Raw genomic sequence first — 16138 nt, forward strand, 5'->3', positions numbered from 1 at the left:
CAATAATTACACTGTAAATACAACAACCTAGGCATATTTATACAAACACTGAATATATGTTTTACATACTTGGAAGATGTGGCGATACAACAATGAGAATTTGTGCTTTATACGAGTTCGTTCACTGTTTAAGTATTCAAACTCATTGTATAATTCATTCTTGCGGTTCTGGATTGCCTTTACCTCATCCGCTAAATGCAGAATCTGATCTAGTTTGCGTTTACGACAATTCTGTGCAGCAACCTGGAGAAGAAATGGAACATGCTTTAAATCAGCATACATACACTCTTGTCACCGTACTACACCACCACACAATTTAATTTTTTAATGCTTATTTACTACATTAAATTCACACCAATATGTCCTGACACTTACAAATTAACTGTCTAGACCCCTGAAATTAATATTGTTCTGTCTTTACATTAACCCTTACAGGGTTGCGACACTTTCTCTCAAGGTAGGAAAAAAAAAAATTTCTTATGAAATGGTAGAGAATGTTTCTGAAAATAATAAAATAAAAAGTAAAAAATTTGATGGAAAACTGACGAAATTACTCTTTCACAAATTTTGCTGTGCCAGCGATATTTATGCATCAGCGACTTCATCCACTTTGAGTCCGATTTTAGGCCAATTCTACTGTTCCAGTTGACCAAATTCTTAGCTATTTTGCTAGTATGTCTTCCATTCTATCGACCTAGTACAAGAAACTGCTCATTTAACTACATAATTAAGTGATCAGAAATTGGTAATTTGGCCAATTTCACACAAAATAGGATCCAGAATAAACAATGCAGACATTCCTGGCACTAAAATAACATTTTCTCTGTTCATAAGTCATGTCTCCAGGCCCCACTTATATTATGCTTGTTTTCCATTTTGAATTTTTATTTAAAAAAAAAATAGAAGATTTACTGTTATGCAGACTACTGCATTATTTTAATAATTGTATAAATAATGTCAGTGCATTCCTAAATGCATAATAGATGAGCCAGTTATTGGACAAGTGTACTCTGGATTATCAGCAAAATCAAACATTTCTGCTATTTTGAGCTCAATTTGAAGCTACTACTTTCAACCCTTAAACCAATGAAAATCATGTATTTCTGTAATTGTTTTACATGATGGTAGGATTGCTGGTGTCCTTTTTTCTGTCTCATGAACATGCAAGATTTCAGGTACATCTTGCTAATTCTGCTTACACCTAGGTCACACTACACATACATGTGCAAGCATATATACACACACCCCTCTGGGTTTTCTATTTTCTTTATAGTTTTTATTCTTGTTTATTTTCTCTTATCTCCATGGGGAAGTGGAACAGAATTCTTCCTCCGTAAGCCATGTGTGTTGTAAGAGGCGACTAAAATGCCGGGAGCAAGGGGTTGGTAACCTCTTCTGCTGTATATATTACTAAATGTAAAAGGAGAAACTTTCGTTTTTCCTTTTGGGCCACCCCGCCTCAGTGGGATACGGCCGGTGTGTTGAAAGAAAGAATATTCTATTCTATCAAACTAGACCAAGAAACCATACAAAAATACACCATAAAGTCGTTGCTTTAAACCAAAAACATGGCAGCAGTTTTTTATTATGCACTGCATGCTGCAGTTTTTTTTTTTATATGGTGCACACTTACAGCAGAGACCCATTCTCTCATATCTAGGCCCAAATTTACTGCTCACAACTTATCTGAGTGAGCTGAGCTGATGGTGTAGTATAATGGGACTGACACTGAAAGGGTTAATAAAAACAAATTCTTCTGAAATGGAAGAGAATTTTTTTTCCGAGGGTAATGACACCAAGAGTACAAAATTTGACGGAAAATATATGGAATTATACAGATGCAATGTTGAGTGTGTTGGTAACTGAAAATAATGAGTGAATAAGTGTTTCAATGAGAAAGTTTTAGTGAGGCAAATATCAGAGGCATAGCTCTGACAACCCAACTTTACCAACAATATGCACTTAATAGATTAACCATTACCTTGCTGAATGAGGCAAAGTAAAATGGAGAAAGATAAATGGGCAGGTCTCATGCCAGCTACTGTCCATTAAGCTAACAGAGGTGGTCTTTTTTACTCTGGCTCTGTTTTGCACCAAGGAATGTGGTGTTACTTTCTGTTCCACTAAACATCTGTCAACATTTAGTGAGTACCCAATTTGATATTTTTATAATTATTAACACATCGGCTGTTTCCCACCAAGACAGCATGACCTGAAGAAGAAAAACTCTCATCATTCACTCCATCACTGTCTTGCCAGAGGCAAGCTGACACAACAGTTGGGGCAAGCGTTCCACAAGGAAGTGTGCTGGGTCCACTGTTATTGAATGTCTACTTCAACGACCTTCTTCATCTCATCCCAGAATCACATGCATATGCAGACGACTGTACACTGACATTCACTTATCCAAGAGAAGAAATGCCAGCTGCTCTAAGCTACATCAATCACCAGCTGAGAGCTATATCAGCTTGGGGAAATAGATGGCAAGTAACATTTGCACCTGAAAAAACGCAAATGATGTTCGTCTCTAGGCACCATGATGGTAATGCTGGCGCAGTAGTAAGGATGAATGGGACGATGTTGGCACCTGGAGAAGAAGTTGATATCCTTGGGGTGAAATTTGACTCCAAACTAACCATGAAGAACCATGTTGTAAATCTTGCAAACAAGGCAGCCAGGAAGCTTACAGCACTTCGCCGTATCTCGCATCTGCTTGACAGTAGGGGTTGCAAGATCCTGTACGAGGCACAAGTACGCTCACACCTTGAGTATGCTCCACTTTCTTGGTTTGCCTGCCCCCCCTCTCATCTGCGACTGCTTGACAGAGTAGAGAACAGAGCAAGACGTCTCATCTCTCGCCTGGACCCATCCTGGATAGATCTGTCATTTCAGCAGAGCCTTCAACATAGGAGGGATGTGGGTGGCCTTACTGTTATGTACAAGGCCAATATTGTCAAAATACCACACTTGGATCCACTTCGAGGACAGCGTGAAACAAGCTTTTATGCCACAAGACGGGCAGAAAGCAGCAACTTCACTCTGGCTGTACCCTTCTCCAGAACATCACTCCATCTGAGATCATACATACCCAGGATGACTCGAGTATGGAACACATTCGTACAGCATAATGATGTCAACGAGATAACGTCAGTTGATCAAATGAAAATGCTGGCCCACAGATGGCTCCAACTTCATCCTGTTCCCTACTTGTATGTCTCATAACAAAAATGCTTTCAAATGAGCTGATGTAGGTAACAGCTCTTAGCTTGCCAATAAAGTTAGGAATCCTTAACCTGTAAATAGCTGTCAATAAAGCTAGGGATCCTTAACCTTGTCAAACCCTGTGTAAAAAAAAAAAAAAAAAAAAAAAAAAAAAAAAAAAAAAAAAAACTGCAACATTAACACCCGTCCTTCAGAGTGCCAGCACTGTACTTCCCATCTCCAGGAATCAAGCCCAGCCTGCCAGTTTCCCTGAATCTCTTCATAAATGTTACTTTGCTTACACTCCAACAGCATGTCAAGTCCTAAAAACCATTTGTCTCCATTTGCTCCTAACATGCTCAAGTACGTTTGCTAGAAGTCCAAGCCCCTCGCACACAAAACCTCCTTTACCCCCTCCCTCCAACCTTTCCTGGCCGACCCCTACCCTGCCTTCCCTCCACTACAGTTTTATACACTCTTGAAGTCATTCTATTTCACTCCGTCCTCTCTACATGTCCAAACCATCTCAATAACCCCTCCTCATCCCTCTGGATAATAGTTTTAGTAATCCCCCCACCTCCTCCTAATCTCCAAACTATGGATTCTCTGCATTATAGTCACACCACACATTGCCTTCAGATATGACATCTCCACTGCCTCCAGCCTTCTCCTTGTTGCAACATTCACCACCCATACAAGAGCATTGGTATAACTATACTCTCATACACTCCCCTCTTTGCTTTCATGGATAAAGCTCTTTGTCTCCACAGATTCTGCAGTGCACCATTCACCTTTTTCCCCTCGTCAATTCTACAATTCACCTCATCTTTCACTGACCCATCTGCTGACATGTCCACTCCCAAATATCTGAATACATTCACCTCCTCCATACTCTCTCCCTCCAATCTGATATCCCATCTTATGTTACCTAATTTTTTTTTATTATCCTCATCTTACTATTTCCTATACGTACTTACTTTTAATTTCCTTCTTTTACATACCCTACCAAACTCGTCAGCCAACCTCTGCAATTTCTCTTCAGAATCTCCCAAAAGCACAGTGTTATCAGCAAAGAGCAATTATAACAGCATCCACTTTGTGTTAGATTCTTTATCATTAACCCTTTGACTGTCGAGGTCTATATATACGTCTTACGAGGTACCGTGTTTGACGTATATATACTCATAAATTCTAGCGGCTTCAAATCAAGCAGGAGAAAGCTGGTAGGCTCACATGTGAGAGAATGGGTCTGTGTGGTCAGTGTACACCACATAAAAAAATCCTGGAGTATGCAGTGCATAATGAGAAAAAAAAAACGACAGTTTTTTTTTAATTAAAATGCCGACTTTGTGGTCTATTTTCGTATAGCATTTATGGTTGTATTCTCATTTTCTTGGTCTCATTTGATAGAATGAAAAACATATTATAGAAATTGAGGTGATTTTCATTGATTTTACTCTAAAAAGAACCTGAAAATGGAGCTCAAAGTAGGGGAAATGTTTGATTTTTGCCGATGTTCAAAAGTAAACAAATGATGTCATTATCCAATAATGTCCAACTAGCCATTCTAATATGCAGTCATGAATGGGTTGATGTTATTTATACAATTATTACAGTATTGCAGTAGTCTGCATAACAGTAAATCTTCTATTTTTTGTTTGAATAAAAATTCAAAATAGAAAGCAAGAGTAATATCAGAGGGGCTTGGAGATGTGACTGATGAACAAAGAAAAATATTATTTTAGAGCCAGGAATGTCTGCATTGTTCATTCTGGACCGTATTTTGAAATTGTCATATTTTTTAATTTTCATGAAATTGGCCAAATTGCAAATTCTGACCATGTTATTGGGTAGTTGAAATCGGTAAATGGGCAGTTTCTTGTACTCAATCGATAAAAAAAAATGGAGTTCTAAAGAAATAGCTATGAGTTTGGTCGACTGGAACAATGAAAGTAACCGAAAATAGGGGTCAAAGTGGGCGAAATCGCCGATATGTAAATATCGCCAAGGTCGCTAACTTCGCGAGAGCGTAATTCCATCAGTTTTCCATCAAATTTTGTGTTTTTGGTGTCATTACAATTGGGAAAAGATTCTCTATCATTTCATAAGAAAAAACATTTTTTTTTTTTAAATTTTGCGACACCAGGAGACACTTCAGGATTGGGGGTTGTGACAGTCAAGGGGTTAAACCCCACGTTGATATGTATCACTATATTTAATTCAGCTTCGATTTATGACTTGCAAAAAAAAAAAAAAAAAAAAAAAAAAAGTCATAAATTTAACTATTTTCCTCATGTTCTTCAAGTTGGTTAGTATAAATTAGATTATACAGGAACAACCCATGTGCTACTTTATCTACTGTATACTATACAGTACCTGGAAAAATACAAAATATTTTTTTTTAATTTATAAATTCATCCATGTACATGTTAAATCCCTACTTAAGCTAGTAACTCACTCACAAATAAGCAAGCTACACACTCAAGCCATGATGTCTACACTGCCTTTAGCTGCCTCCTCACTGCAATATTCAAGGATTATGTCCCACACCCATACAAAAATTTTGGCACCACTATACTCTTAGATACTTTTACCAGTTATACATTCAGTAATAAACTCTCTTTCCACAGATTCCTAAATACCTCAGCTACTTTCTTCCCCAATTATATGATTAACTTACTATTTCATAAACCCTTCCACTTAACATATCTTAATATACTTCATTTCTTCCTTGTTTCCTCCTACATTTATTGTCCAATCTTTCACTGCCTAGACTTTAAATCATCACCTGGCACTTTACTATGTTTACTTATAATTTCCTTCTTTACCAAGACCATCCAAACTCCACTGAATTACCGTATATATTATGCACTAAAAGCCATCATAAATCCTTCAACCTATCCTACAGCAGCAAATATAAGGAAATATCTGCATATGAAACAGAAAAAATTTAAGTACCTTTTAATTTTGCATGCTGTATATAGAAAATAATCCTTATAGTGCAACATTTACATCAACAGAAAACTCAATGCAAATAAAAGGGCTAAAAATGCAGTATCACTTACCAGATAAATTGAAAAATTTAAATGTTAAAAATTCAAATCAAGGCTAAGAAAGTACAGCAGGGCCCCACTTATACGGCAGGTTAGATTCCAGGCTACCGCCGTAAAGCGGAAACCGCCGTAAAGTGGAACACCCTTTTTTTCCACTTATAAATGCATACAAACACTAGATAACAAGTTTACACTAACATATATTAAGTTAGCAATAGAACCAGGCATCAAAAAACAATAAAAAATTACAATACACACATAGTGCACTCATTACTTACCTTAAAATATTTATAGTCTTAATCTAGGGTGAGACAAGTAGTATTTATTGTAAGAAATCAAGTGTGGTATGTATGGTAATCAGCCAGGCTACCTTACCAGGCCACCCCACCCACACATACTATTCTATGATATTTAAGCATCCCAGAGCAATAAAATGTATATACAGTTCACTCATTACTTACCTTAAAATATAGGGTGAGATGAGTAGTATTTATTGTAAAAAATCAAGTGTGGTATGTATGGTAGTCAGCCGGGCTACCATACCAGGCCAACCCACCCACACATATATTCTATGATATTTAAGCATCCCAGAGCGATAAAATGTATATACAGTTCACTCATTACTTACCTTAAAATATTTGTAGTCTTAATGTAGGGTCAGGAGTAAGTAAATGAGATAAAACGAATAAATGAGAGAGAGAAAGAATGAGTACATGAGAGGGGACAGGCGCAGAGTTATGTAAACAAACCAGGCGAAGGTAAGTTTTGTAAACGAAGTGTACACGTCTGGTTTGTGTACAAGTTACATTGTGTACAGGTTGTCTCTACATTGATACGGTAGAATAAATAACGAGGAACACTCCCATTCTCATGTAACATCATTTTGAGAAGAAATGAAGCTCTGAGTGAAGGCAATGGAAATAAGTCACACTGACTTTTTTGGGTTATCCTAGGTTCTCTACACATATGTTGTTATGTATGATAATCTATGTAACTGTATTTGTGTATACCTGAATAAACTTACTTACATACATACGAAAGGAATAATTTTCTAGTTACCCCCAGTAACACATTTTCTCTTATGTTAGATTAGAGAAAATGTTATTCTTGCAGTCACTTGTACAAGTTATCTGGCTCCCACATCTTATATTTATGTTTATTTATTCTATTGTGGGGTGTATTTATCATCTTTTTATGTTATGTATCATGTTTATTATATAATTTTGAAAAAAATTTCATGGATGGATTAATGAAAATGTGTATATTAACGTAATATATGACATTTAATGAGACTCAGTGAGTATTGTTATTATTATTATTTTTTATTATCACACTGGCCGATTCCCACCAAGGCAGGGTGGCCCGAAAAAGAAAAACTTTCACCATCATTCACTCCATCACTGTCTTGCCAGAAGGGTGCTTTACACTACAGTTTTTAAACTGCAACATTAACACCCCTCCTTCAGAGTGCAGGCACTGTACTTCCCATCTCCAGGACTCAAGTCCGGCCTGCCGGTTTCCCTGAATCCCTTCATAAATGTTACTTTGTTCACACTCCAACAGCACGTCAAAAATTAAAAACCATTTGTCTCCATTCACTCCTATCAAACACGCTCACGCATGCCTGCTGGAAGTCCAAGCCCCTCGCACATAAAACCTCCTTTACCCCCTCCCTCCAACCTTTCCTAGGCCGACCCCTACCCCGCCTTCCTTCCACTACAGACTGATACACTCTTGAAGTCATTCTGTTTCGCTCCATTCTCTCTACATGTCCGAACCACCTCAACAACCCTTCCTCAGCCCTGTGGACAACAGTTTTGGTAATCCCGCACCTCCTCCTAACTTCCAAACTACGAATTCTCTGCATTATATTCACACCACACATTGCCCTCAGACATGACATCTCCACTGCCTCCAGCCTTCTCCTCGCTGCAACATTCATCACCCATGCTTCACACCCATATAAGAGCGTTGGTAAAACTATACTCTCATACATTCCCCTCTTTGCCTCCAAGGACAAAGTTCTTTGTCTCCACAGACTCCTAAGTGCACCACTCACTCTTTTTCCCTCATCAATTCTATGATTCACCTCATCTTTCATAGACCCATCTGCTGACACGTCCACTCCCAAATATCTGAATACGTTCACCTCCTCCATACTCTCTCCCTCCAATCTGATATTCAATCTTTCATCACCTAATCTTTTTGTTATCCTCATAACCTTACTCTTTCCTGTATTCACCTTTAATTTTCTTCTTTTGCACACCCTACCAAATTCATCCACCAATCTCTGCAACTTCTCTTCAGAATCTCCCAAGAGCACAGTGTCATCAGCAAAGAGCAGCTGTGACAACTCCCACTTTGTGTGTGATTCTTTATCTTTTAACTCCACGCCTCTTGCCAAGACCCTCGCATTTACTTCTCTTACAACCCCATCTATAAATATATTAAACAACCACGGTGACATCACACATCCTTGTCTAAGGCCTACTTTTACTGGGAAAAAATTTCCCTCTTTCCTACATACTCTAACTTGAGCCTCACTATCCTCGTAAAAACTCTTCACTGCTTTCAGTAACCTACCTCCTACACCATACACTTGCAACATCTGCCACATTGCCCCCCTATCCACCCTGTCATACGCCTTTTCCAAATCCATAAATGCCACAAAGACCTCTTTAGCCTTATCTAAATACTATTCACTTATATGTTTCACTGTAAACACCTGGTCCACACACCCCCTACCTTTCCTAAAGCCGCCTTGTTCATCTGCTATCCTATTTTCCGTCTTACTCTTAATTCTTTCAATTATAACTCTACCATACACTTTACCAGGTATACTCAACAGACTTATCCCCCTATAATTTTTGCACTCTCTTTTATCCCCTTTGCCTTTATACAAAGGAACTATGCATGCTCTCTGCCAATCCCTAGGTACCTTACCCTCTTCCATACATTTATTAAATAATTGCACCAACCACTCCAAAACTATATCCCCACCTGCTTTTAACATTTCTATCTTTATCCCATCAATCCCAGCTGCCTTACCCCCTTTCATTTTACCTACTGCCTCACGAACTTCCCCCACACTCACAACTGGCTCTTCCTCACTCCTACAAGATGTTATTCCTCCTTGCCCTATACACGAAATCACAGCTTCCCTATCTTCATCAACATTTAACAATTCCTCAAAATATTCCCTCCATCTTCCCAATACCTCTAACTCTCCATTTAATAACTCTCCTCTCCTATTTTTAACTGACAAATCCATTTGTTCTCTAGGCTTTCTTAACTTGTTAATCTCACTCCAAAACTTTTTCTTATTTTCAACAAAATTTGTTGATAACATCTCACCCACTCTCTCATTTGCTCTCTTTTTACATTGCTTCACCACTCTCTTAACCTCTCTCTTTTTCTCCATATACTTTTCCCTCCTTGTATCACTTCTACTTTGTAAAAACTTCTCATATGCTAACTTTTTCTCCCTTACTACTCTCTTTACATCATCATTCCACCAATCGCTCCTCTTCCCTCCTGCACCCACTTTCCTGTAACCACAAACTTCTGCTGAACACTCTAACACTACATTTTTAAACCTACCCCATACCTCTTCGACCCCATTGCCTATGCTCTCATTAGCCCATCTATCCTCCAATAGCTGCTTATATCTTACCCTAACTGCCTCCTCTTTTAGTTTATAAACCTTCACCCCTCTCTTCCCTGATGCTTCTATTCTCCTTGTATCCCATCTACCTTTTACTCTCAGTGTAGCTACAACTAGAAAGTGATCTGATATATCTGTGGCCCCTCTATAAACATGTACATCCTGAAGTCTACTCAACAGTCTTTTATCTACCAATACATAATCCAACAAACTACTGTCATTTCGCCCTACATCATATCTTGTATACTTATTTATCCTCTTTTTCTTAAAATATGTATTACCTATAACTAAACCCCTTTCTATACAAAGTTCAATCAAAGGGCTCCCATTATCATTTACACCTGGCACCCCAAACTTACCTACCACACCCTCTCTAAAAGTTTCTCCTACTTTAGCATTCAGGTCCCCTACCACAATTACTCTCTCACTTGGTTCAAAGGCTCCTATACATTCACTTAACATCTCCCAAAATCTCTCTCTCTCCTCTGCATTCCTCTCTTCTCCAGGTGCATACACGCTTATTATGACCCACTTCTCGCATCCAACTTTTACTTTATTTATTTTTTTTTTTTTATTATCACACCGGCCGATTCCCACCAAGGCAGGGTGGCCCGAAAAAGAAAAACTTTCACCATCATTCACTCCATCACTGTCTTGCCAGAAGGGTGCTTTACACTACAGTTTTTAAAACTGCAACATTAACACCCCTCCTTCAGAGTGCAGGCACTGTACTTCCCATCTCCAGAACTCAAGTCCGGCCTGCCGGTTTCATATTCATATTCATATTCTCTTTTCTCCTTCCATAACTGATCATTTAACATTACTGCTACCCCTTCCTTTGCTCTAACTCTCTCAGATATTATTATTATTATCATTTCTAATATGGCGTCACTTGTGCAAGTCGTCTGCTACCACATCTCACATTTATGTTTATTTATTCTACTGTGGGGTGTATTTATCTTATTTATATGTTATGCATCGTGTTTATTATATAATTTTGAAAAAAATATCATAGATGGATTAATGAAAATGTGTATATTAACGTAATATACAACATTTAAATGACTCGATGATTATTATTATCATCACTAATATGACGTCTGGAGACATAAGACACTTACCGATTTTAATGTGTACCTGCACGCCAGCACAGTATGTAAGTTTATTTAGGTACAGGTATACATAAGTATAATTATCAGAGTATATATAAAATAACTTTTAAAAACATTTGAAATTTTGGAGTTTCCAGACAAAATGGAGAGACTTAGTGCTTACTAAGCTCACGGAGAATGTAAACAAACAGGGTGGGGCACGGTGACCGTATTAGAAAGTCAGGTGGGGGGAGCCGTATAGCGAGTTTTGGTCATAATTTGAAATGACCGTATTAGCGGAACGCCGTAAAGTGAAACGCCGTAAAGCGGGGCCCTACTGTAGTGTGTTCAACTAATGTACATATGTAATGCTCTGAAACAAATTTTAATTACCAACATTTTTTTTATTTACTTGATTATTCTTCTTTCAGCATACCAGCTGTATCCCACCAAAGCAGGGTGGCCCAAAAAGAATAACAAGTTTCTCTTTTTAACAGAAGGGGTTACTAGCCCCTTGTTCCTGGCATGTTAGTCACCTCTTATAACACGCATGGCTTACGGAGAAAGAATTGTTCCACTTTCCCACGGAGAATTTATCTTATTACCATACATAATTAACCCATTCACTGTCCCATCCATAGATCTATGTTATCGATGCCAGGGTCACTAACATAGATCTATGTTTTGAGCTTAGCTCCCTCAAAAACTGCAAGTGGCAAATTTTGACCTAGACATGAGAGAATGGGTCTATGCTGTATAAAAAAAAAAAGTTCCTGTTACACATGGTGCGATGGGAAAAGCAAAACTCTGACTTTGTGTTTGGTTTAAAATAGCAACTTTGAGATGTTTTCTAGCATAGTTTTTTATTGTTTTACTGACTGTTTCTTGCTTTCAATTGACAGAATGGAAGAAATACTACTGAAATAGAGGATTTTGGTTGGTTTCAGGACCAGAAGTAACATGAAATTGGGCTGAACTTAGCAGAATCATTAAATTTCTGACAATTTTCCTCAGAACAGTTGAGGCCCCCTACACCCCCTGAAGTCTATTTTACGGGATTTTACTAGGGCTGATTCAATTATTGGAACACTGTAAACCATGACCAATCATTCCTGGTTATGTTTTATTATTTGAGAAATAGGGTAAATCATCAATTTTTTGTAATGAGTAATTCAAAGTGGAGGGAAAGTGTTATATAAAACAGGAGAGGCCTGAGGACATGATTAATGAACAGGAAATGTTGCTTTAATACCTGGAATGTCTTGAGTGTTTATTTTAGACTCTTGTTTTTAATTTGTAATATGATGAATTTTATGTAAAATTGGCCAAATTACTGACTTCTGTGCACTTCATAGGGTAGGTAGTTCTGATAGTTGAATGGGCTGTTTCTTATGCTCAATCGATAGAAAGGAATACTACTGAAATAGCTAAGAATTTGGTCAAATTGGGTAATGGAATTAGCTTAAAATAGAACTTAAACTAGGCAAAACCACCAATGCATAAAGTGGACCCATGACAGCTAACTTTGTATCTGTGTAATTCCATAAGTTTTCCATCAAATTTCATATTTTTGGTGTCATTACCTTCAGAAAGTGATTATCTACTATCTCAGAAGAATTTTTTTTTAAATGCTGACACTGTGAGCACCTGTAATTTTGGGGCTTCTGACAGTGAAGGGGTTAAGGGGGGATTAAAGCATGCCCCCACCATCCCAAACCATGACCACAAGATGGGTCATCCTTTGCACTTGACCACATCCTTCAACTATCTAGGAAGTGATTCACTCGCATTCTTAAGGGTTTCATGGAGTAAACTTTCCCATGACTTGCAGATAGTGTTCTTCAGCCATGGGAATGGGCTGATATCCTTTCCTTCTCTATCACAGCCCCAGAGGTTCTCAATGGGGTTCCAGTTGGGCAAAATTTCTGGCTAATCAAAGAAGGGTACCATACAGTCACAAAACTGATGAACAACAATTTCACAGTGTGGCAAGGAGCACTGTCTTGCATAAATTTTTTTGCACCACACTAAATGAAAGATTCAGGCTAATGATCACAGAGCAATTCTAGGTATGTTTTTACAGTTAACATTAGTAGGGAAGTTTTTCTAGGCTTTTCTAAACATGCTTTTGGTGTGGGCATGTCATCAACTGTCCTCAGGGAACCGATGTAACCAAGTCCTCAATGAATGCTCATACACATCAATGGCTTCTACTATTTCCTTTGTTCTATAGCCTGCTTGATATAATCCAATGGTGTGTGATATTGTCTCATGTCAGCAACTCACTCCTGCCCATATTAATTTGCCAAAAGCCAAAAATATGTCTGAAAAACTTGACCCCTCAAAACCAAAGAGCTCAGGGGGATCCACAGACATAAAACTGTGCACCACACAAGCCTAGAAGGCACTTAGGATACAGCCAGTAAGTAGCCTTAGAAAATCCTGAGGCAGCCCATTACAGGTTGCCAAACCATACCACGGGCGGGGATAGAACCCGCGATCAGAGTCTCTCAAAACTCCAGACTGTCGCGTTATGGTTTGTTTGCAATCATGTCATTACGATTTCGTGAGACAAGTTGCCAAGCCAGAACAATTTTTTGTGTCATCCAAAAACCTACCTGGGTAGGATATTACCTAGGAAATTATAGTATGCCGGGCACCTTCCATCTGACATGCTTTAATGACAAGTACTGTTTATCCCTGTCTTTAATCCTGCTCCTTAATTTTAAATAATTTTCCATATATTTAATGTTTATCATATTAATACTTTTGGTTTTTATTCTGCTTGTATCATACTTATCATGCCCAGAATTAATATCTATTTTTTTTTTAATTTTACATAATTATTTGCTAAATTAATAAACAAACCAGCCCTACAACTATTATTTTATTAATAAGTAGTTATATTCCTAGTTTAAACCTGTCCAAATATTTTAGCACTTGTATGGCTTTTTTAAAATAAATTACTGGTATTATTAATACTGAGGGACCAATTCTGTACCTTATTTTTGCCACGACGACGAATATCTCTTATGAGGGAGAGCTGTGCCTCTGTCAAATCATATTTTGAGATGCGCTCATTGAATTCATCCATAGGTAGATTGATAATATCCTCACAGGAAATTGGAAGGTTCATGGCCCGCGCTCGTTTCTCATCCCGGGTCAATGTTCGTTCATGGTCATTTTTCCGATCTGAAAAAAGATACAAGACTTAGGTTAATGATTTTATAAACAAACTTATCTAATCATACATGTTAAAATGTACTTTCAATTCTACAGTTTTGATACAAAATTTGTAACTATTGTTAAGGCTTGGTATTAAGACCAGCAAAACTGAAAAAGTGAGCTAATACCCTGTACTTGTACAGGGGTTTTACAAGGGAAAATATTATGGAAGCTGTAAGAAATGTGATTGAAATGCATAATTGCAAAAATTAAAAATGCCATAAAAAATTATCAGGGGAAGTTATAAAAAGCTAGAGGTTAATGTGCTTTTTGTAACAGAAATAGGAAGGTCAGACAGTGTGTGCCTCCCAAGAGCTGGTGTTAGTGACATAGCAGGTTAGATAATATTATGTCAGGTAATGGGAACAAGCCCATTATCTGTCTTAGTGCTGGAAGGGCAGCAGACAGAAGCTGCTGGATAAGTGCAGGTCAGCCACAGATGTAGTCAGGTCTAAGAGAGGGATCCCAATCATATGTAGCATCTTGCCTAGAAGGGGAGTGGGCAATGAATGGATGTCTAGGGCAATTGGTATAAATTGCTGGCTAGACAGGTACTGCAAGGAACTTGCAATCCCATTCATTGATAACTGGGACAAATTCTATGGCAAACCTGATATGTATGCAAGGGATGAGGTTCATCTCTCTGGGGCTGGAGTGGTTGCATTAGCCAATTTGATTGAGGGAGTCAATGATGACTTGTCTAGGACTTTAAACCAACAGATTATAGAGGTATGGGCATTTGTGGGAAACAATCAGGCTGTAGTACTAGGGTTGAAACCAGCAGATATTACCAGGATACCCCAGGGATGTTTAAAAGACAATATTCAAAATAAAGTTGCTAGTAAAGGCAAAGCAATTGTTCAACAAGCAAAGAGAGATAGTATAGGGCAACAAGTGACTAGCTCCCTTAAGGTTTACTATACAAATAGTAGGAGTCTAAGAAATAAGATAGATGAGCTAAGATTACAGTTGACCCTCGGTTATCGGCCGCAATCCATTCCAGAAGGTCAGCCTAAAACCGTTCTAGACACCCAAAAATATTAACAAAAATTTTTTTTTTTAAAGATTAACTATAGTTTTACATATACAAAACACTGAGAACTAAATAAAATGACTAATGAAATGGATAAATGAACATTTAAATCACTTTTACCTTTATTGAAGAGTGTTGTTGGCATATGCAAAACGGCAAGGAGCGGAGAGGGAGGAGAGTTTACTGTTTGGAGACAGAACAAAATGCCTAAATATGACACTATTATCGACTCTACAGCTTATTTATCTATCACAATTCATCTAATATGATATAATAAACAATATTAATAACCTAGAAACATGATATATACATGTACTCTAGAATGAATAAAATATGTCATTATGTAGTGGTGGTGGTGTTGTTGTTGTTGGGTTTATAAGGGCCACTGACAGCATAAGCTGTACATATAGTGGTGGTGGCGGCGGCAGCAGAGGCCACCACCACTATTCACACTGAAACAATGTACGTAATTTATAAATAAGAAATATTTACACTTACCTTAGAGGAGATGCTGGCAATGGTTTAGGGTGGTGGAAGATACGCAGAGTGGGGTATATTGTCAGTGGTCCTATATACCTCCAATAACACTGGAGGAGTCAGTTTAGTGTCGTCCTTTTACTATCGCTTAATCGCTTAACTTACTTGCTACACTTTATTGCTGGCTGGTGCTATAGCCATTATCGACTCCTGCTGCTTTAGTATCGTACATATCGTAGAATCACTGAAGAAGGCACACTCTCTCCTCTCTCTTCCTCCTTTACTTTCGTACTTTGCTAGTTCTTTCTTTCTTGAATTCTATCATATTTCTCACTTTCTTTACCATAGGGGTGCCACTAGGAACTTTCTTTGGGCCTATGGTGGCTTATTTTGC

The 16138-nt window shown here is 38.0% G+C and overlaps 1 protein-coding gene across 3 annotated transcripts in view; it reads right to left on the minus strand.

The window, feature by feature from the left end:
* cnc (NFE2 like bZIP transcription factor cap-n-collar) overlaps positions 1 to 16138 on the minus strand; it is a 453797-nt gene that overhangs the window by 16740 nt on the left and 420919 nt on the right. For all 3 annotated transcript variants that reach the window (XM_070087536.1, XM_053778153.2, XM_053778152.2), the window contains 2 exons: positions 14011 to 14201; positions 70 to 243 (listed from right to left, as the gene is read on the minus strand). In XM_070087536.1, coding sequence (XP_069943637.1) covers positions 70 to 243; positions 14011 to 14201 — 365 coding nt within the window. The remainder of the gene's footprint in view (positions 1 to 69; positions 244 to 14010; positions 14202 to 16138) is intronic.

This window comes from Cherax quadricarinatus, chromosome 22 (assembly GCF_038502225.1).
Source record: "Cherax quadricarinatus isolate ZL_2023a chromosome 22, ASM3850222v1, whole genome shotgun sequence".
Taxonomy (NCBI): domain Eukaryota; kingdom Metazoa; phylum Arthropoda; class Malacostraca; order Decapoda; family Parastacidae; genus Cherax; species Cherax quadricarinatus.